This window comes from Elephas maximus, chromosome 5 (genome assembly GCF_024166365.1).
Source record: "Elephas maximus indicus isolate mEleMax1 chromosome 5, mEleMax1 primary haplotype, whole genome shotgun sequence".
NCBI classification, from domain to species: Eukaryota; Metazoa; Chordata; class Mammalia; order Proboscidea; family Elephantidae; genus Elephas; species Elephas maximus.
Genome location: NC_064823.1, coordinates 72,482,566 through 72,504,928, shown reverse-complemented (window position 1 = coordinate 72,504,928; position 22,363 = coordinate 72,482,566). Strand labels below are relative to the sequence as shown.

Below are 22,363 nucleotides of genomic sequence, written 5' to 3'. Positions count from 1 at the left end.
CTCTGAATGTTTGGTATAATTCTCCAGTGAAGCCATTTGGGCCAGGGCTTTTTTTTGTTAGGATTTTTTTTTTTTACCTTTGCAGTTTCTTCTCTTGTTATGGGTCTGTTCAGATTTTCAACATTATTTTGGGTAGGTAGTGTGTTTCTAGGAATTTGTCCATTTCTTCTAGGTTGTCAAAGTTGTTGGAGTATAGTTTTTCATAATATTCTATTATGAGCCTTTGTATTTCTGTTGCGTCTGTTGTAATGTCCCTCATTTCATTTGTTATTTGCGTCCTCTCCTCTTTTTCTTTTGTCAGTTTGCCCAGTGGTTTTTCAATTTTGTTGATCCTTTCAAAGAATCAACTTTGGTTTTGTTGATTCTTTCTATTGTTTTTCTATTCTCTATTTCATTTATTTGTGCTCTGATCTTTATTATTTCCTTTCTTCTGGTGGCTGTGAGCTTCTTTTGCTGTTCTTTTTCTATTTGCTCAAGGTTTGTAGCTAATGCTTTGATTTTGGCCCTTTTTTTTTTTTTTTGATGTGTGCATCTATTGCTATTAATTGACTTCTGAGGACTGCCTTTGCTGTGTCCCAAAGGTTTTGGTATCATGTGTTTTCATTCTTATTTGATTCTAGGAATTTTTTGCTTCCATCTCTGATTTCTTCTATTACTGAGTGGTTTTTAAGCAGGGTGTTATTCAGCTTCCATGTAATTGATTTTTTTTTTTTTTTCCCTTAGTCTTCCTGTTGTTAATTTCTACTTTGTTGGCCTTGTGGGCAGAGGAGACACTTTGTATTATATCAGTGTTTTGGATTTTGTTGAGGGTTGCTCTTTGGGCTAAGATGCTGTCTATTCTGGAGAACATTCCATGTGCGTGGAAAAAGAATGTGTACTTTGCAGCCATCAGGTGGAGTTTTTTTGTATATTTATGAGGTCAAGTTGGCTGATTGTGCCCTTTAGCTCTTCTGTATCTTTGTTGAGTTTCTTTCTAGATGTTTTATCCTTTACCAAGAGTGGTGTGTTGATGTCTCCTACTACTATTGTGGAACCGTCAATTTCTCTTTTCAGTGCTGTTAGAGTTTTTTTTTTTTATGTATTTGGAGCTCTGTCATTGGGCATGTAGACGTTTATTATGGTTACATCTTCATGATGGATCATCCCTTTAATTATTATATAGTACCCTTCTTGTCTTTTGTGGTGGATATTGTTTTAGAGTCTATTTTATCTGAGATTAGTATTGCCACTTCTGCTCTTTTTTTGGTAGTTATTTGCTTGATATACTTTTTCCATCCTTTGATTTTTAATAAGTTTATGTCTTTGTTTCTAAGGTGTGTCTCTTGTAGAGAGCATACTGATGGATCCAGTTTTTTAAATCCATTTTGTCACTCTCTGTCTCTTTATGAGTGCATTTAGTGTAATTATTGATAGGTGTAAGTTTACTGCTGTCATTTTGTAGTGCCTTTTTTTGTGGTGCTGACATTTCCTTTGTTCCTGTTATTTTCCTGTGCTGAGTTCCTTATGTTTGTGGATTTCTTTTGTTTTTATTGAGAGTTTATATTTTTCTTCTTTTATTTTGATGAGTAGATTTGTTAACTTTCTTTGTGGTTACCTTGAAATTCACCCTTATCTTTCTAGGTTTGAACCGGGCTATTATTATTTGGTATTGCCTTGCCTTCCTCTCCATTAGAAAGTTCTATACCTACAGTGTTTATTCCCTCTTTTATTGTTCTGACATTGTTGTCATTTACAGATTAACCTCTCTAGTTCCCTGTTGCAATTCTTTTGGTTTTGGATAATCCTTGAGAGTTCATTTCCTAGGTTGTTATCTGGCTGCTACAATCTTGTGTCCTATATTCAGGCTGTGGTCTGATGTTGTTTGTTCTCAGAACAAAACTATCTTTAATGATTCTTGTAAATTTGGTTTGGTTTTTACCTATTCTGTTAATTTTTGTTTATCTCTTAATTTCACCATCATAGCTGAACAAGAGTTTTGCAGGATATATTATTCTTGATTGGCAATTTTTTCTTTCAAAGCTTTATATATGTCACCCCATTGCCTTTTTGCCTGCATGGTTTCTGCTGAATAATAAAAGTCTTATTGTTTCTCCTCTGTATGTAACTTTTTGTTTTCCTTAAGCTGCTCTCAGGATTTTTTCTTTGTCTTTGGTTTTAGGGAGTGTGATATGCTTTGGTGCTTTCCTTTTGTGTTCTATACTATATAGAGTTCATTGAGCTTCTTGGATGGTCAGCTATTCATCTTTCATGACATTAGGGAAACTTTCTGTCAGCAATTCTTCAGTGATCCTCTCTGTGTTTTCCATTTTCTCCCCCTGTTCTGCAACTCCAATCACTTGCAAATTTTTGCTTTTGATTGTATCCCATATCATTCTCAGGGTCTCTTCATTCTGCTTAGTTCTTTTTTCTGATTTTTTCTCCAGGAAAGTTGTAGCCTATTGTTTGTCTTCAATTTCACTGATCCTATCTTCCATTTTTCCAAACCTGCTCCTTAGCCCTTCTATGAAACTGTCCATTTCTGAAATCTTATTGTTTATCTTCTGGATTTCTAATTGTTGTTTTTGTATGATTTCTAGGTGCGAATTAATTTTGTTCCTGTATTATTTTCCTGAGTTGTTCCATTTTTTGTCTGTATTTTCCATGAATTTGCCTTTTCCATGATTTGTCTATTTTTTCCTTGTTTTTGTCTGCTTTTTGCTTCAACTCTTGGATACCTCTGAATATTAGAGATTTGAATTCCCTGTCAGATATTTCTAGTGACTTTTTGTCTACTGGAAAGTCATCTGGTGTTTTATTTTTGACTCCTACTGGAACCATCCTGTCCTGTTTTTTTTTTTAATGTTTTGATATTAGCTGCTGTCTTCGGGACATTCAGAATTTATTTTCTTCGTTTATTGATTGTAGATCTGTTTGTTTCTTCTTCTTTTTTGTTTTATTCAGTATGTCTGAAGAGGCAGACTGTACATTCTTTGTTGTTTGTTCATCTGTGGTCACAATACTTTTCATCTCCTTGTCCAATGGGTGGGGCCAGTCGCTCAGCTATGGTGCAGGAGGAAAGTTCAGATGTAGGGGAGGGGCTGGGATGGGTTGTTTGTGGCACATACTAGGTCCGACAGGGCAGGCTGGGAATCAGTGCTGGGCAGGTTCCAGTAGGCCATGCCTGTCCTGCTCAGGGGTATGATGTTCAGCACATGGTGCAGGTAGGCAAGAAGAAGGGGTGTGGTTATGATGTATGGAGCTAATATGTGTATGGGAAAGAAGAGATGGAGGAGAGAGAAATAGGAGCCAAAAACAAACAACAACAAAAAGAAGAGTGCTAACGGAGATTGCTGTTGGAGTGAAGAGATAAGAAACAAGAAATGAAGAGAAACAAAAAGAAAAAAAATAAGAGGAAAAGGCAAAAAGAAAAAAAATAACTAGATAAAAATTTGGAAAAAAAAAAAAAGTGGCTCCCAGGCTGCTCAGTATAGCCTGGCTAGAGGGGGTATAGATGTCACACAGCACCAGGTATTCAGAGACAGGAAAAGAAAGTAAATATAACGAGATGAGAACTTGGAAATGACGAAAGACAGAAAGGATAAAAAAAGAGAGAGAAAAAAAGAGAGAAATAAAAAAGAAATGTCCCCAGGGGCTGCACAGACTCGGGGAGTGGTTCCTAAACCGTGAAGTGCAGCCTGGCTAGAAGGGGTCTTAATCATTGAAAAGAAAAAGAAAACAAACAAACAAACAGAACAGAACAAAGCAACACCAAGAAAAAAAAAAAAGTCCCCTGTGATCCCATCAGCGTGCTGTTGCAGGTTGGGAGGAGTGGTTCCCCTGTGGAGCAGCACTTCACAGCCTTTCAAGAAGAAGGAAAGATGGCACATGGAGCCAGGTGTTCAAGAGAAAGGAAGGGGAGGTGGTGGGGGACACAGAAGAAACCAAAGGAAATGGAAAAAAAAAAACATCAGCAACAGACAAATGGCAATCAGTGAGCCGGCAGTGTGGGTGGGGTGAATCCAAGCTGCCTGGGCTGAAGCAGTTGCCTTCTGACCAAGAGACCGCAGCTGGCAGGAATCAGAGGAGGCTGGGGGAGTGGGGGAGAAGGAAGGGGGTTAGGAAAGGGTATATCAGTGTTACCAGGTGCTCTGTTTCCTGCTGGGAACTTCATGAAGCTGCTTTCCCATGCTCCCTGTCTACCGATCTCTGATGTGGGCAGGGCAAATCCTAGCGGCAGGGATGCTGCACTTCTTAGCTGGCTGAGTCACGGCTGCCAGCCAGGAAGCGTGGAGGTAGAGCAGTGGGAAGAAGATGGGGGGTATGAACGTGTGTATTGCTGGCTACAGGGTGCTCTGTCTCCTGCTGGGAGCTCCAGAAAGGTGCTCTCCCATGCTCCCTGTCCGCCATTCTCCGACAGGAGTCTAAGACGGTGAATTGTGCTGCATTAGCTGATAGGGAACCTCCTCATGTATCTCTCTTTGCTCTCTGTCCTTTGTCAGTTTCTTTTTCCATTCAGTGTTTGGCTGAATTCTTTATCTCTTTGGGTTCTGGGAATGATGTTTGTCTCTGTTTTACTTAGTTTTTCAGATCTTTGCCTTGGAGGGACAGCATAGTGCTTCTGTCTATGGCACCATGTTGGCTGGAAGTCTCTTATGTTTTCTTTAAATGTTAAACTCCCCTCTTTGTCCACACCCTAAGTCTTGTTACTCAAAATGTGTTCCACAGACCAGCAATATCAGCATTAACTGGGAATTTGTTAGAAATGCAGAATCTCAGGCCTCCTTCCAGATCTGCTGAGCAAAATCCGTACATTAACAAGACACCCAGGAGATTCCTACTCACATTACATTTTGAAAAGCCCTGATCTAGAGGCTCATCCCTTTCCTTCATTCTCCTATACAACTTCATTTGGCCTTAGATGTTCACAAAAGATCTCCAAAACAATATCTAGTTGATAAAGTACAGTCTAGTAAAAAACTGGTTGGGCTTCTGTAAAAATAGCATTGCAGGGGCCTCGGATCTCCTCTGACTTCACAAGGGGGAAGTAGAGTCAAGATCAGCAGACCAAGGCTGCTTCCTATGAGATGGAGGTCAGATATGCCTCCTCTGACCATCCCTTTTTTACCAATTCTGACACCAACTGTCCTTCTCAGACCACTCTCTACTTCTCTGCTGAGTTCAATAATTTGTTGCAATGGCCACACAGAACTCACAGACAATAATCATGATTATGGGGTTTATTAGGGAAATAATAGGCTACAATTCAGCTTCAGGAACACTCAGGATACAGTTCTTCCATCTGGACAGCCTCTTCTCAGCTGTACCCGCAGGAAGGTCTCTCCCTGGCTGCTCAAACTCTCCCCTGCTCAGGCAAGTGTTACAAAGCCCTTTTAGCTCTGCCAATAAGTGCCCAGAGGCACCCCACTCCACCAGGAACCCTTGGCCAGAATACCCTCAGCTTTAGCTCCATGGGTCATCAAACCTATCTTTACCAAGTGTCCAGAGGCACCCAACTCTACCAGCAAGCCTCCTGCCTGAAGGTACTTAGCATTCTTGCTCTGTGGGCTGGGAAGCCCACCGTATCATCTTCTGCTGGTCTCCTATGGTCTCCTGCCGGACTCCTGGTTCTGCTGCTGTTGCTTCTCTGCCACTGCATCTTGCCATCTCCAATGTTACAGCTCTCCTTCTGTCTTGTGTTCTGTGTTACAGCATCTACTCTCTCTCTTAATGTCTTGGTTTCAGGAGTTTTTCAGAGTGGGGATCCCAGTTCCGAGGGACACACTCCATTCCTGGTTCTTCTTTCTTGGTGGTGGCAAGATCCTATCTTTCTGTCTCCAGGATGGCTCATTTTAAGCCTAGTGGGATGGCAAAAAAAAAAAAACCATTGCCATGGAGTTGATTTCGACTTATAGCGACCCTTTAGGACAGAGTAGAACTGCCCCATACGCTTAATGGGATGGCAAAACTGATCAATCCCTTCATTAGGGTTCCATATACCTTACCTGCATAGTCCTACTCTATCTTTGTGCGTGAGTCAAAAAGACCGTAGCTAGAAGGGCCGTATTAAGTAATTCACTGTACAACAGCTTCATGATGAATTTCAACAAACCTAAAATTTTAGAACTGGAAAAGATCTTAGGAATTATGTAAGCCTAAGGGACCATGTGATTTATCACCCAAGCCAAGATATTTTTGAGGGCAAAAAGGAGCACTATGAAAATATATTCTGGGACAACAGGTGAGAAAGACTGTCCTGGACAATCTTATTACTGAGCATTCACTATCAGCTAAATTTACATGCATATTCTTCAATCCAATGACAACCTCTCCAGCTAAGTGTTATTATTTATCCTTTTCACAGAGAAGGTAAGTGAAGGGAGAACCCACTGCAGGAAGGGAGGTAAGTTCCTACTCGGTTTAATTGAAAGAGTCTCAAGGAGTGGGAGAGGGGAGAGAGGTGAAGTGAATGAGAGAGGAGACAAGGGGAGGGGCATGAGGCTATTTTTCCCACCCCTAACCCTGCCCCCTGCCCCATCTAATGTTACCCTTTGTTACAGCTGGGAGCATATCTTTGCTCTACTGTGTTTTAGCTAGGAAATAGATGGAGAACTTTTGCTCTTGCACCAGATTGCCTCTGGTATCTGCATAGTGTTTACAAAGCAGTTTCATACTCACGTTTGCCCCTAAAAAGCACTCGTTTTACTGATGAGAAAGCTGAAGCACAGCAGGACTAAATGATTTGCTCCAATTTATAAGAACCTGTGCCGGAGTCAATCTAAGACTCCAAATTCCTTATTATTACCACTTCACCATTCAGCTGTGGAGGAATAATTCTTCTGTGACCGTTAAAACAACAATAACAAAATGAACAGCTTGTGGAGTCTGGTCATGACCAAGAGAAGTCATGAGGATTGTGGTGCACTCAGTGTTAGCCTGTGGCTTCATTACACCAAGTCACCTGTGCCTTCTCCTTTGTGGAGTTGTGTTATTGTTGTTGTTAGGTGCCATCAAGTCAGTTCTGACTCATAGCGACCCTATGTACAACAGAACAAAACAGTGCCTGGTCCTTCACCATCCTCATAATCATGGTTGTGCTGGAGCCCATTGTTGCAGTCACTGTGTAACTATCTAGTTGAGGGTCTTCCTCTTTTTCACTGACCTTCTACTTTACCAAACATGATGTCCTTCTCCAGGGATTGTTCTCTTCTGATAAAGTGTCTTAAGTATGCGAGATGAAGTCTCACCAACCTTGCTTCCAAGGAACACTCTGGCTGTATACTTCCTCCAAGACAGATTTGTTCGTTCTTCGGGCAGTCTGTGGTATATTCAATATTCTTTGCCAATGCCATAATTTAAAGGCATCAATTCTTCTTGAGTCTTCCTTATTCACTGCCCAGCTTTCACATGCATATGAAAAAAAAAGGGGGAGGTGAATGAAAATACCATGGCTTGGGTCAGGTGCACCTTAGTCTTCAAGGTGACATCTTTGCTTTTCAACACTTCAAAGAGGTCTTTTGCAGCAGATTTGCCAAATGCAATACATCCTTTGATTTCTTGACTACTGCTTCCATGGGAGCTGATTGTGGATCCGTGTAAAATGAAATCCTTGACAACTTCAATATTTTCTCCATTTATCATAATGTTGTTTATTGGTCCAGTTGTGAGGACTTTTGTTTTCTTTATGTTGAGTAAAATAATTCATCATGCCTTAGTCATCTTGGTTTGAGGAAATAAAAGGAGGGTGTCATGGATTGAATTGTGTTCCCCCAAAAGATGTGTCAACTGGTTAGGCCGTGATTACCAGTATTGTGTGGTTATCCTCCATTTTGTGATCGTAATTTTATGTTAAAGAAGATTAGGGTGGGATTGTAACACACTTACTAAGGTCACATCCCTGATCCAATGTAAAAAAGAGTTTCTCTTTTACATTGTGTGGCTGTACCATCTTTTATCTTACAAGAGATAAAAGGAAAGGGAAGCAAGCAGAGAGTGGGGACCTCATACCACCAAGAAAGCAGCACCACGAGCTGAGTGTATCCTTTGGACTCAAGTTTCCAGCACTGAGAAGCCTAGACCAAGGGAAGACTGATGACAAGGGCCTTCCTCCAGAGCCAACAAAGAAAGCCTTCCCTTGGAGCTGGTGCCCTGAATTTGGACTTCGAGCCTACTACACTGTGAGAAAATAAATTTCTCTTTGTCAAAGCCATTTTTGGTATTTGTGGTATTTCTGTTATAGCAGCACTAGATGCCTAAGACAGAGAGAGGGTAAGGATTTTGTCTGAATGTAGCTCCTGCCTGTTGGCCAGAGGACAAAATTTTAGGTATTGTCAAGCTGTCACTTGGAAGAATGGCTTAATTCTGCAGTCAGTATTAAATGAGCCAATATCATCTTTGAGGTTTTGTGCTAAAGCCATATCAGTTTTCAGCAAGGACTTTGGACAGATTTCAGTAGTTGTGTTTTCTTTGCTTTTTTGAAGTGGCAGACCATATAAAGGTTTAATTTTTAGAAACCAAGCTCCTGAAACTTCCTCCTCCATAACTTGGATATTGTAGAAGCAGTAATTTTTTTTTCTTGCCTTAGTGGGGGACGAGGTTTGTGATACCCACCAGGCAGGAGGTACAGAGGACAAACATTTACATTCTCTGCAGGGAGGCTTCTTTCTTCCTTCTGCTTCCCACTTCCTCCACACCCTGCATGGGCAGTTTTCTTTGCTATTTATTTTGTTTCAGCTGGGTTCACTGGCCGTCTCCGTTTTTCAAGCTTGAAACAACACCCGTAAAAGATTTTGGTCTGATTCAGTGGTGATCTGGAAACCTGGGCAGCCGGATTTTCTATTGAGTACAGTTCTCTGCATCCCTTTTCATGCTCATTCTTAAAAACAATTCATATGGGTAGAGACGCGAACTGCAGTGAAGTAAATAGGGTTTGCCTTTCAGTCCTCTAACGAGGGCTAGCACTGTAGCAGTGTGTATACTCTGCACATCCAGGAGGCGCGTGTCTGCTTGGCGAAGGGTTACCTCGGCCTGACATTCTTTCTGCAGCGTTGATACAGCGTCTGGTGCGCTGCCTGGGGGTGTTGGGTGAATGACAGGGAAAGCTGTGATTGGACTCTTCCCCCAGTAAGGGTGCGACACTCAGCCGAAGGGTTTTTGTGCCAGGGAGATGGCGGCTGAGTAGGCGACTCGAGGAAAGGGCTTTCTACTGTCCTGACAAGGGGGATTTAGCCACAAAGCTCCATAGTGGACGGAGGGGAAGGAGGTGTGGCAGGTGACCAGCGGTGTAAATAGCAGCTCAGCAGTGCTCCTTGTATTTTCCTCTCCTTGAAATCCCTTCCCAAGAGATCGTTTTACACCCACACAAACAAGATCTTCTCAAGAATTCCGGATACGTCACCATTTCATTTTGGGGGTGGAGAAAATGCTCACATTTTGCAGGTGAAAACTCTCTTTCTTACAGGCCCTTTGCTGAGAGTGCTGGGGGAAGGCGGGGCGCGGGGAAAAGGGGAGGCGGTCCTGGAGGCTGTGGCGGTCTCGGTCCAGATCCCGCCAGGGAGCTCCCGTTGGGTGGCAGAAGAGGTGGGGCGGGGGCAGGGCGCTGAAATAGGGCGGCGGGCGCCTGAGCGCAGCTAGACAGCAGCACATTTCTGCCGGAGGCCGGTGTACGGTGGTGCCGTGCACCAGCAGGGATCCTTGCTCCGGGAGTACCTTGGTGAGTCATCCGGGGAGCTGTCGCAATTGTCAGCCAGAGTGACTTAGGCGCGGGGTGGGGTGCGTTCCTGGCCCCGTGCTCGCTCTTGCTGCTCCGCGGTGTCCCTTAGCTCACCTCCAGCTCCCGTCCTCTCGGCGGCCCTGGCCGGGTTGGCGCGAGCTGCGGTGGCCTCATCCCTGGCCTGGGCCTTTAGCGGAGAAAGAGTTAACTGGTGGGGACCAGGAGGAGTCCGAGGCCGGAGGAAGGAAATTGCCTTAATTCTGAAAGTTTGTTCCTTCCCCTCTTCTTTTCCCTGCAGTGCTGGGAGCTCGGCTCCGCGCCTCCGCTCCGGAGCTCCTGCCGGACTGCCTGGGGCTCAGGGATAGCTGTCGTGCTCCGACCTCCTCCGCGGACCTCCTCCGAGTAGGTGCGCCGAGTCATGGAGGGCGCAGACCTAGCAGGGAAGATCCTTTCCACGTGGCTAACTGTGGTGATCGGCCTTATCCTCCTGCCTTCCGCTTTCGGGGTGTCTTTGGGCATCTCGGAGCTCTACATGAAAATCCTGGTGAAAACTTTAGAGGTGAGGGCCAGAGGGATCCGGCTCCCCAGTACCTCTAAGGGCATTAGGGAGAACCCCGGGCGGTGGAGGCCAAGGGTTTCACCTCCACAGCAGCGCAAACAGCCGCTAGGCTTCTTGCGCAGAGCTGGAGAGATTTGGGCTGAGACCACTGGACCACTCCGTTGTGCCTCTGGTTGGAAAGAAAGAGGGCAGAACCGATCCTCCTCCCCATTTTGTTATCGTTATTTTTACCAACTAGAAAAACAGTGCGACGGTCTTTTATATCAGTAGATTTGTTTCTGTCGATTATGCGGGGCAGCTGCCCCTTGACTCTTAGTTTTTACACTTCCGGGTTTCAGAGGTCCTATTGTGTACTAGGGCATCCTGTCTAGAAAGGAATCATATTCTTGTTTATGCTAAGTACCTAATTACTTGATGGTAGAAAGAAATCTGGCTTAATTTTAGTGGAGTCAGGGAAATTTTATCTAACCAAGGGCACTTGAAAATGTATGTTCTTTGACCTCATGTCTCCCTAGAAAGTTGTTAGATGGAAGTAAGCTTCGCAGAGAATAACTGCAGTTTATCCTTTTTTAGGGCTTTATTAAATTACAAAGGGTTTTCCCTTTTACTACCTCATCAGAGCTTTCCAACAGTCTTGTAACGTAGGGATGGACAGTGTTATCATTCTTTTACAGATAGGGAAACTGAGGCGCAGAGAGGGTAAGTGGTTTTCCTGAATTAAGTGTTGGAGACAGGAGGCTTTGACCAAGGAGAGACTCCTCACCTAATGGTTAGGGATACAGATGCTGGATTCAGATTTGCTTAGACTTAAATCCCAGTTCTGCTTCTCTGGTGGTGCAGTGGTTAAGCTGCTAACCAAAAGGACGTTGGTTGGAACCCACCAGCCGGTCTGTGGGACAAAGATGTGGCAGTCTGCTTCTGTAGAGATTTACAGCCTTGGAAACCCTATGGGGCAGTTCTGCTCTGTCCTATAGGGTTGTTAGGAGTTGGAATTGACTCTATGGCAATAGGTTTTTTGGTTTTCTGCTTCTCAATATGTGACCTTGGAAGGTCACCTACTTCTGTGCCTCATTTTCCTTATCTATAAAATGGAGGTAACAATAATTCTTATTTTTCATAGGGCTGTTATGTGGTTTAAATAAGTTAAAATACCAAGCATTTAATAAATGAAAATGCCTGCATAGATTAGATGGTAAGTGTTTGCTGCCATTAAGATAATATTATTATTTAGGTTCTAGCAGCCTTGTTGCTCTGACTTCTACAGTACGATTGGTGTTCAGTAGATTCCGACTCATGGTGACCCCATGTGTGTCAGAGTAGAACTGTGCTCCACAGAGTTTTCAATAACTGATTTCTCAGAAGTAGATCAGCAGGCCTTTCTTTAGAGGCACCTCTGGGTGGACTGGAACCTCTAACCTTTCAGTTAGCAGCCAAGTGTGTTAACTGTTTGCATCACTCAGGGATTCCCTAACTTCTGTAGTACCTTCTAAACCCACTGTTCTGCCCTTATTAACTGTCTGCTCCCAGGACTTGGCTCTACTGCTCTTCTGCCTCTGCTTGTGACGTAGCTCCCAGGTGTACATCTCTAATCCATGGTACACTGTGTTCTACCTGGTGAAAGTCTCTGGTTATACGCCAGATCTTTATTGAACTTTCTCTTTGTGACTATCTTTCAGTCTTTGAAATCATGTTTTATTCTTCATTCTTATTTCTGTTGTTTCAACCTGGGAGATATATTTCAGTTTTGAACCTTTTTTATTGACTTCACGCTCTGAGCTTGGTCACACTGTGCTGTGAATTTCTTAATGGCCCTTCTTTAGAATACTCTCCCCACTGGAAATGGTTCCTTAGCTGCTGTTTGCTCTTTCTCAGAACTCTGAAATGATGGAACATTCTTCCATACAGCAAGGTAGAAGGTTCTTTTGGAATTTAGACCCCAAAGCAAGTATGGAGCGAAGTGGCACACACTCTCTTCCAGGCCCTGATTGCTCTGTCTTGCAGGTTGTAGTCATTCAAGGTGCAGTTCAGGAGATATCAAGAAGGCCAGCTAGTTGCTCTCAGCCTGGCAAATAACTCTGCTATACTTTGATGGGTTAAGTGATATGCCTGCTAAACAAAAGGCTGGCAGTTCAAATCCACCAGCCTATCCTTGGGAATCCTATGGGGCAGTTCTGCTTTGTCCTCCAGGGTCGCCATGGGTCAGAATCAACTTGACAGCAATGAGTTTTTTGTTTTTTATGCTTTGGTGGTAGGATGAATCCAGTCCAGGAGCTGCCTTCAGTTTGGCAGGATCCCAAGCTTTAATTCTTGCCCATTTAAAGTTCAAGAGGAGCCCTAGTGGCACACTAATTAAGCATTCAGCTGCTAACCAAAAGGCGGGCAGTTGGAACCCAGCAGTCCTTCCCTGGAAACCCTAAGGGGCAGTTCTACTCTGTCATATAGGGTCGCTATGAGTTAGAATTGACTCAGCAATGAGTAGAGTTAAAGAATAAGACAGTTGTGGCTCTGGGGTAGCATTCTGGCCTTCCAGGTGAGAGACCTGGGCGACTCTGGGCAATTCACCTCATGCTTGTCCACCACCCATCTGCCAGGGGAGGCTTGTGTGTTGCTATGATGCTAAACAAGCTTCATTGGAGCGTCCAGACTAAGGTAGACTAGCAAGAAAGGTCTGGTGATCTACTTTTGAAAATCAGCCAAGGAAAACCCTGCGGATCAAAATGGTCTATCTGCAACCAGTGATGGGATGGTGCAGGATTGGGCAACGTTTTGTTCCATCGTGCATGGGGTCACAATGAGTTGGGAGCCGAGTTGACAGCAGCTAAAAACAACAACAGAGTTGAAGAGAATTTCAGAGACATAATTCCTTGTTAACCAAACCCTCAAGAATGCCAGTTTTCTAACTACAATGCAACATACATCACTTGGCTTGGAGACCAGGTAGCTGACAGTATAGGGAACCTCTCTCTTTCCTAAGTCTAAATTATTAGGTCAGAGAGATGCTTGGCATATAGGGAATAGAATGAGGATTCATATTGTGAGCCAACTCTGATATGCTGGCCGTGGCTGCCTGGAGCTCCTGTGTTTGGGAGCAGCTGAACTCAGCAGGAAAGAGAGCTATGATACCATAGTGATGTTTGCTTTAGGCATAGGAAAGGGAAACGACAATCCAGGGTTTTCCATCCTTCAACGAGAACAGCGTTAGCTGGCCCAAAGACATTTCTGTTAGGCTAAGGTTAGTACAGTGGATTGCTTTTGATTGCTGTTAGTTGCTGTGAGTTGATTCAGACTCCATAGGGCTTTCAAGGAGGTGGCCTTTCAGAAGTAGTTTGCCAGGCCTTTTTTTTGAGGTGCCTCTGGGTAGGTTTGAACTGTTAACCTTTTGGTTAGTAGTCCAGTGTTTAACCATCCAGGAACTCTTGCTGTAGGGATAATTCCCTTAAGAAATTGTGCTGGTTGTTTACACCAGAACATCTTTAATTCTGGACAAATAGCCACAAGGCCCAGCCCCTCAGCTACTCATCATTCCTTAGTAAGGTCTCAGTTGATTTGGTTGTTTCTGTCTTTGCACTCCAGTCCCAAGAATATTGTTCAGACTGTTTTATTGGAATCGATATTTCTCAAGTTCCCTTGCTTACAATTTATATACCATTTTAAAAGGTCATTTAATTTTGTCCATTCTATGTCTACTTTTATGAGTTTTAATGTCAATGGATGACTTTTTCAAGACCATAAACTCAAATTCTGAAAGCTGAAATGTGTGTGGGGTGCTTTCTGAATAGCTGACTTTGGCAACTGCTAATTGTCAAGCAACTCATCAAGCTATGTGCTCTTCTCTGATCCCTTCTTAGCTCACCAGTCCAGGTAATAATCATTTATTGACCACCTACAGCATGCCTTCTCTTGCATTGCTTGATATATAGCAAGCTAATTGAGGACAAGGCTTGAATTCTTAGCTTAGAATAAGTTTAGTGACTCTCTGTTAGGTGCCATCAAGTTGGTTCTGACTCACAGAACAGAAACAAACACTGCTTAATTCTGTGCCATCCTCACAATCGTTGCCATGTTTAAGCTCGTTGTTACAGACACTGTGTCAATCCATCTCATCAAGGGTCCTCGTCTTTTTAGATGACCGTCTACCTTACGGAGCATGATGTCCTTCTCCAGGAACTGATCGCTCCTGATAACACGTCCAGAGTATGTGAGATGAAGTCTCACTATCCTTGCTTCCAAGAAGCACTCAGCCTGTACTTCCTCCAAGACAGACTTGTTCGTTCTTCTAGCAGTCCATGGTATATTCAATATTCTTTGCCAACACAATCATTCAAAGGCATCAATTCTTCTTCAGTCTTACTTATTTGTTGTCCAGCCTTTGCATGCATATGAGGCAATTGAAAATGCAATAGCTTGGGTCAGGCGCACTTAGTCCTCAATGTAATATCTTTGCTTTTCAACACTTTAAAGAGGTCTTTTGCAGGAGGTTTGCTCAATACAATGCATCTTTTGATTTCTTGACTGCTGCTTCCATGGGCGTTGATTGTGGATCCATGGAAAATAAAATCCTTGACAACTTCAATATTTTCTGTTTAGAAAATTTCACTAATATTATGAATGACAAAAAGCTGACCACCGAAGAAGCTCAGTGAACCGCATATAGGATAGACCCCAAAAGAAAAACACCGAGGCATATCATACTGACATTTGCTAAAACCAAAGACAAAGTCCTGCAAGCAGCCTGAGAAAAATAAAAAGTTACATGCAGAGGAGAAACAGTAAGACTAAGCTCTGATTATTCAGCAGAAACCATGTAGGCAAAAAGGCCATTGGATGGCATGTATAAAACCTTGAAAGACAAAAACTGCCAACCAAGAATAATATATCCTGCAAAATTCTCAATCAAATATGATGGTGAAATTAGGACATTTCCAGATGAACAGAAATTAAGAGAATATGTAAAAACCAAACCACGCTCACAAGAATTATTAAAGGGAATCCTTCAGTCTGAGAACAAAGAACATCAGACCTGAATCTAGGATGCAAGATTGTACCGGCCAGACGCCAACCTAGGAAATGAACTCTCGAAGACTATCCAAAACCAAAAGAATTGCAACAGGGAACCAGAGAGGTTAATCGGTAAATGACAACAAAATTGGAACAGTAGAAGAGGTGTAGGCACAGCACTTTCTAATGGAGAGGAAGGCAAGGCGATACCAAGTAATAATAGACTGGTTCAAACCTAGGAAGATAAATTTCAAGGTAACCACAAAGCAAGTTGACAAATGTACTCATCAATGTAAAGCCTCAATAAAAACAAAATCTATAAAAACAAAAGAAATGAAAAAGAAATCTACAAACAAAAGGAACTCAGAACTGAGGAGTAAGAGGAACAAAGAAAATGTCAGCACCACAAAATGACAGCAATAAACTCACACCTATTTATCAATAATTACACTGAATGTAAATGGCCTAAATGCATCCATAAAGAAACAGAGAGTGACAGAATGGATTAAAAAAAAGAAAAAAGAGGATCCATCAATACGCTGTTTATAAGAGACATACCTTAGAAACAAAGATGTAAACTTATTAAAAATCAAAGGATGGACAGAAATATATCAAGAGAAATGGAGGGTAAACGTGAAATTACCGAATAATGCTTTTCCTTAAAAAAAAAAAAATTTTTTTTTTTCCTGTTTATCAGGATGTTGCTTATTGGTCCAGTTGTGAGGATTTTGCTTTCTTTATGTTGAGGTGTAATCCATACTGAAGGCTGTAGTCTTTGATCTTCATCAGTAAGTGCTTCAGGTCCTCTTCACTTTCAGCAAGTAAAGTTGTGTCATCTGCATTTTGTAGGTTGTTAATGAGTCTTCCTCTATAAGCCAGTGATTTCCAAGGAGTATTCATAGTAATTTGTGAGGATTATGTATGTCAGTGTTACAAACTATTGTTTTAGGAATACGAACTATGGAAGGTAAACTTGTCTGAGGTGATGTGTAGTGGTAATCCACTTGGACAGTGGGGTGTATGTATTAGAATCTCTGGGAGTATGTGTTCATGTGTGTTTGAAGTTTTTATCTTTATCAAACAGGAGCATGGGTTAAAGCTTAGAAAATGCTCTTCTTGACCATGAAAGTTAATTATAGGGTTAATGATTGGGCTGAGGGTGGGAGGATTGCTGTCGATTGGCCAAAGGTTTATGATTAATGGGAAAAAAGAATAGGAAGAGAACATGGGATTGACAGAGAGCAAGAAGTTGGGGAAATGGTAAGATGTAAATGATCTCATTTAACTAGGTAATACAGGTCATGGACAGAGAATAAGTGTTAATGGACTTATTTTCCCTTTCACTGTTTTTTTTTTTTTTTTGAACATTTGTGCTTTAGGTGAAGGTTTACAGAGAAAATTTGTTTCCCAATCAATAATTTATATACAAATTGTCCTGTGACATTGGTTGTAATCCCTACAACATGTCAGCATTCTCCCCATTACCACCCTGAGTTCCCCGTTTCCATTCGTCTGGTTTTCCTGCCCCTTCTTTCCTTCTCATCTTTGCATTTGGGTAGATGTTGCCCTTTTGGTCTCATATAGATAATTGTTCTAAGGAGCACTTTCCTCATGGGTATTATTGTTTATTTTATAGGCCTGTCTATTATTTGGGTGAAAGGTTATCTCTGGGAGTGGATTCGGTTCCAAATTTGAAGGGTATCTAAGGGCCATAGTCTCAGGGGTTCCTGTAGTCTATTGGATCCATAAGTCTGGTCTTTTTTTATGAATTTGAGTTTTGTTCTACATTTTTTTCCCCCCACTCTAACCAGGACTTTTTATTGTGATCCTGATCAGAGCAGTCAGTGTGGTAGCTGGGCACCATCTAGTTCTTCTAGTCTCAGGCTAGTGGAGGCTGTCGTTCCTGTGGTCCATTAGTCCTTTGGACTAATTTCTTCCTTGAGTCTTCGATTTTCCTTACTTTCCTTGTCTCTATATGGCAAGAGACCAATAGTTGTATCTTAGGTAGCTGTTCTTAACCTCTAAGACCTGAGACACTGCTCACCAAAGTAGGATGTAGAATATTGTCTTTATAAACTATGTTATGCCAATTGATCTAGATGTCCCCCAAGACTATGCTCCTTAGCCTTCAAGCCTAGTAACTCAGTCCCATGAGGTGTTTGCTTATGTCTAGGAAGTTTCCATGACTGTGCCTCCTGTGTGCTCTATTATATGTGGGTGAACTTCCATATGTCCTCCTACACCTTGTAGGATTGTGTATGTTATAGTATTTACTGTAGTTACCTTTTATTCTTGCCCACTTCTCAGTGTCTTCCTTTGCCTTGGTCATGTTGTGCTGATTCCCCACTTATTGTGTATTGCCTTTCCCTTCACCAAAGTTAGAGTATATCTACTGTCTAGTTAGGGTTTTCCCTCCCGCCCTTTCCCATCCCTGGTAACCATCAAAGAATGTTTCTTTCTGTGTATAAACCTTTTCTCAACTTTTTATAATAGTGGTCTCATCAATATTTGTCCTTTTGTGATTGAATCGTTTCACTGAGCATGTTCTCCAGGTTCATCCATGTTGTGATATGTTTTTCAGATTTGTTATTATTCTTTATAGTTGCATAGTATTCCATTGTGTGTACGTACCATGATTTGTTTATCCATGCATCCATTGTTGGGCATTTAGGTTATTTCCATTTTTTTGGTGTATGAAAATGCTGCGATGAACATAGGTGTACATCTAGTCATGACACAGCTCTTATTTCTCTAGAATATATATGTAGGAGTGGGATTGCTGGATCATACGGTATTTTTAGTTCTAGCTTATAGGGAAGCGCTATACCATTTTCCAGAGTGGTTGTATCATTTTACATTCACACCAGCAGCGTATAAGAGTTCCAGTCTTCCCACAACCTTGCCAGCACTTGTTATTTTCTGTTTTTCTGATCAGTGCCATTCTTGCCAGGGTGAGATGGTATCTCATTGTAATTTTGATTTGCATCTCTCAAAAGGCTGATGATTGCAAGCATCTCTTCATGAGCATGTTAGCTGCCTGAATGTCTTCTTTGGTGAAGTGTCTGTTTATGTCCTTTGCCCATTTTTTAATTGGGTCATTTGTCATTTTGTTGTTGAGATGCTGAAGTTTTCTATAAATTTTAGAAATTAGACCCTTGTCAGATATGTCATAGCCAAAATTATTTTCCCTGTCCGTAGATTCTCTTTTTACTCTTTTGGCAAAGTCTTTTGATCAGCGTGTTTAATTTTTAGGAGGTCCCAGTTATCGAGTTTATCTTGTGCTATTTTCTCATTTTTAGTTATGTTGGATATTCTGTTTATACCATATATAAGGGCCCCTAGCATTGTCCCTATTTTTTCTCCCACGATCTTTATAGTTTTAGGTTTTACATTTAAGTGTTTTTTCCATTTTGAGTTAGTTTTTGTGTATGGTGTGAAGTATGGATCTTGTTTCATTTTTCTGCAAATGGATATCCAGTTTTGCTAGCACCATTTATTAAATAGGTTACCTCTTCCCTATTTAATGAACTTTGACCCTTTGTTGAAGATCAGCTGACCATAGGTTCCCCCTCACTTTTGAGGAGTAAACTGGAAGCTGTACCAGCCCTGGGATTAGGGAGGCCACTTATCTCTACACGTATATAAAGGAATATGCCTCATAGGGTTATTATGTAGATTAAATGAGAAGTAAATGAAATCAGCTGATATACAGTGGGTACTCAAATCCTACTCATATACTATGCCCATTGCTGTTGAGTCAATTCCACCTTGTAGTGACCCTATAGGACAAAGTAGAACTGCCCTATAGAGTTTCTAAGAAGCGCCTGGTGGATTCAAACTGCCGACCTCTTGGTTAGCAGCCATAGCACTTAACCACTGTGCCACCAGGGTTTCCACTCAAATCTTAGTGGGTTTGAATTGGAACACTCTGATATTGTCTTTTTTGTTTTTCTTTTTCTTCCTATGTGGCTGAGATTTAACTTACATTCAGATGGGTCAACATATATACTGAAAGCAGATTATTTCTGCCCTTTATTTTAATTACTCCTTCCTTTATCCTTTTCTCTATCCACCAATTATTTTTCTTTTTAAAAAGGCATGCAATAATTCTCAGATGGTTATAACACCTCTGTACAAGAGGTCTTAACTGTGATGGTGGAAATTTAATGTATATGCTAGAAGGCCATGGCTGTTCATTGCTGTTGTTAGGTGCTGTCGAGTCAGTTCTGACTCATAGCGACCCTATGTACAACAAAATGAAACACTGCCCGGTCCTGTGCCATCCTCACAATTCTTGTTATGTTTTAGCCCATTTGTTACAGCCACTGTGTCACTCTATCTCATCGAGGGTCTTCCACTTTCTACTTTACCAAGCATGATGTCCTTCTCCAGGGTTTAGTTTCTCCTGATATCATGTCCAAAGTATGTGAGAAGAAGGCTCATCATTCTTGCTTCTAATGTGCCAGACTACGGTATAACATGCTTTTCATGTAATTGAACTCCATAACAACTCTCTGCAGGAGGGCCTGTTATTGCCCCCATTGATTTGGGGAATTGAGATTCAAAGAGGTAGACAATTTGTCTGGGCAGTGGCAGACAGCTGTAGGTGGTAGAACTAGGATTTTAATTTGAATTTAGAGCCTGAGTTCTTAAATTTATCAAGATGACAGCCTTTGCCTAGAAAATTTTATTTTGCTATGGATGGTGGCCAGCTGTTATTTGAGTAGGGCTAAAAATTTGAGTTTTTCTATAATTTTATACACTTGACTCCTCCCTTTCCCTTCTTTTTAGTCAATTCTTAAATAATCTTTTAGTTTAAAAACTGGGAGTTGTGATTGTCTAAGTGACAACTTCACATTTCTGCAAGCTTTTTGCCTAAGTTTTAAATATCAGACTTGACACCATTTCATTTGGTGAATCGTGGTGAATCCCATATTCTCTCCTGATTATTTCTCTCTAATCATAAACCTCTACCACCCATCTGTCAGTTTTTCATACTGTATTGACTTGCATGTTGCTGTGATGCTGGAAGCTATGCCACTGGTATTTGAAATGCTAGAGGGTCACCCATGGTGGACAGATTTCAGTGGAGCTTCTGGAATAAGACAGACTAGGAAGAAAGGCCTGGCAATCTACTCCAGAAAATTAGTCAGTGAAAACCCTATATTGTCCGATATAGTGCTAGAAGATGAGCCCCTAGGTTGGAAGGCACTCAGTACGCAGTGGCCACAATAATGGACTCAAGCATATCAGCGATTGTGAAGGTGGAGCAGGACTGGGCAACTTTTGTTCTGTTATATTTAAGGTCACCATGATGGCAACTAACAACAACAACAACAACAATCATAAACCTTAGGCCAACCAATGCCAGTCTTTCCCCACCCTCAGCTCCATGATTAACTCTGTAATTAACTTTCGTGATTAGGAAGAGCATTAATCCATGTTCCTGTTTGACAAACATAAAAAAGAAAAAATTACCTTTTTTCTTCCAAAAGGATTTTGAAATTAATTGGAATGAGAACCTTACTGAAAAGTGTCTTCCAACTTTTCTTGAGGGAGTAAGATGGTGAGCGGTAGTGGGGATTCTTAGATGCCACTTTCGTATTTCAGAACCATCTTGTAGACAAAATTGCATCTTTCTGTGGTGCCTTAGGACAGATGTGTTCTCAGATACCTCTGGAAGAGATTCAGGACCTCTGGAAGAGATTTTACCTTTGCATTTGGGTTTTCCTGGTCAGCTAAAAGAGAAATACCTCTTTATTGAGACATGCACAAACAGTCTGGAAATAACTGATCATTTTAATAAAGTGTGGACTGGGAGGAGGGAGGAGGAAGCCAACATTTTTCTGCTTTGGGCACCAGATGTATTATCTCCTTTAATCTTCACCACACCCTGATGGCATTTTCCCCGTTTTAGAGATGATGAGACTGAGCTCTCTAGAGTTAATATCATTTGTCTGAGGTGATTACAGTTAGGAAGTGGCAGAACTGCAAATCAAATGTGCATTTCTCTGGCTGCAAAGTGTAGGCACCTTTTCACTCTCAATGGAGAGTAGGCCGAAGTAGGAAAATGATTTTCCAGTGCAAATTCCCTTTGATATTAAATGGCTTTTCCTCCAACCTTGAGCTTTGCTAATCTTGAATAACATAACAGCATTTTGTAGGGCAGACCTTTGGAGTTACCATTTTGGAAGAGGTTGTAGGTTCTGAAACTTGTATGGTAGCAGAACAAGGAGCTTTTTGGAGTAGAACATCATGCTATTTGAGGAATGCCACAGGATACTAGTGTTTTTCATCACATGAATAAGGAGTAACTGTCCTGGCCTAAGATATTTTCCATTCGTATAAAATATAAAATCACATGCCCAAAACCCTTTGCTGTCAAGTCGATTCCAATACATAATGACCCTATAGGACAGAATAGAACTGCTCCATAGGGTTCCCAAGGAGCAGCTGGTAAATTTGAACTGCCGACCTTTTGGTTAGCAGCCAAGTTCTTAACCATTGCACCACCAGGGCTACACAATACAAAAAAGTTGAGTGCTGAGATTAACAATGATTGGTTGTTTACAAACTTTTGATTGTATCTTTGGTCTATCTGCAAATGATAATAGATGCCAAAGCCTTAAGTAGAAAATTATGGACGTAAAGCTTTTACCTCAATTGAGAAAAGATGGGAGGTGTAAGTGCCCAGTTTGAGAACTCTTGCACCATATCAGCAAGGAAGATAAAAGGATGCCACAAGGTTAAGCCTGAGTCTTAACTATTGTTAGTGACTTGCCACTTGAAGCCCAGAAGATTAGACCTCTATTTATAGGCTGTTCTCTAAGTGCAAACTGCATGTTCCTACTTGGCTCTTTCAGTTGTTGTGCAGGAGTCCTGATGGATCGGATGATGCCTGATGCCTTCGCTGTCAGGAGCGTGTTTACAGTGTTTATTCTTGATCAGTTGTTTTCTTACTTGTTTAATTTTATTTTTTTACCTCTCTGTTTAACTCCTTTTGAGCCCTACTGATGATTGAAGATTTTCTACTTGACATATTAATAAATTCCATCTTTTTGCCCCTTCAAGGGTGCTTAAGTCCTAATTATGATTATTACGAAGCCTCTTATATTGCT

The 22,363-nt window shown here is 41.6% G+C and overlaps 1 protein-coding gene across 4 annotated transcripts in view; it reads left to right on the top strand.

Annotated features, from left to right (window-relative positions):
• The first annotated feature begins 9,493 nt into the window (after positions 1–9,493).
• GPAT3 (glycerol-3-phosphate acyltransferase 3) overlaps positions 9,494–22,363 on the top strand; it is a 78,537-nt gene continuing 65,667 nt past the window's right edge. For 3 of the 4 annotated variants that reach the window (XM_049885831.1, XM_049885830.1, XM_049885828.1), the window contains exon 1: positions 9,999–10,247. In XM_049885831.1, coding sequence (XP_049741788.1) covers positions 10,107–10,247 — 141 coding nt within the window. In that variant the 5' untranslated portion in view covers positions 9,999–10,106. Of the gene's footprint in view, positions 9,689–9,998; positions 10,248–22,363 lie in introns of those variants that run through there. The other variant, XM_049885832.1, reaches the window with a different exon arrangement.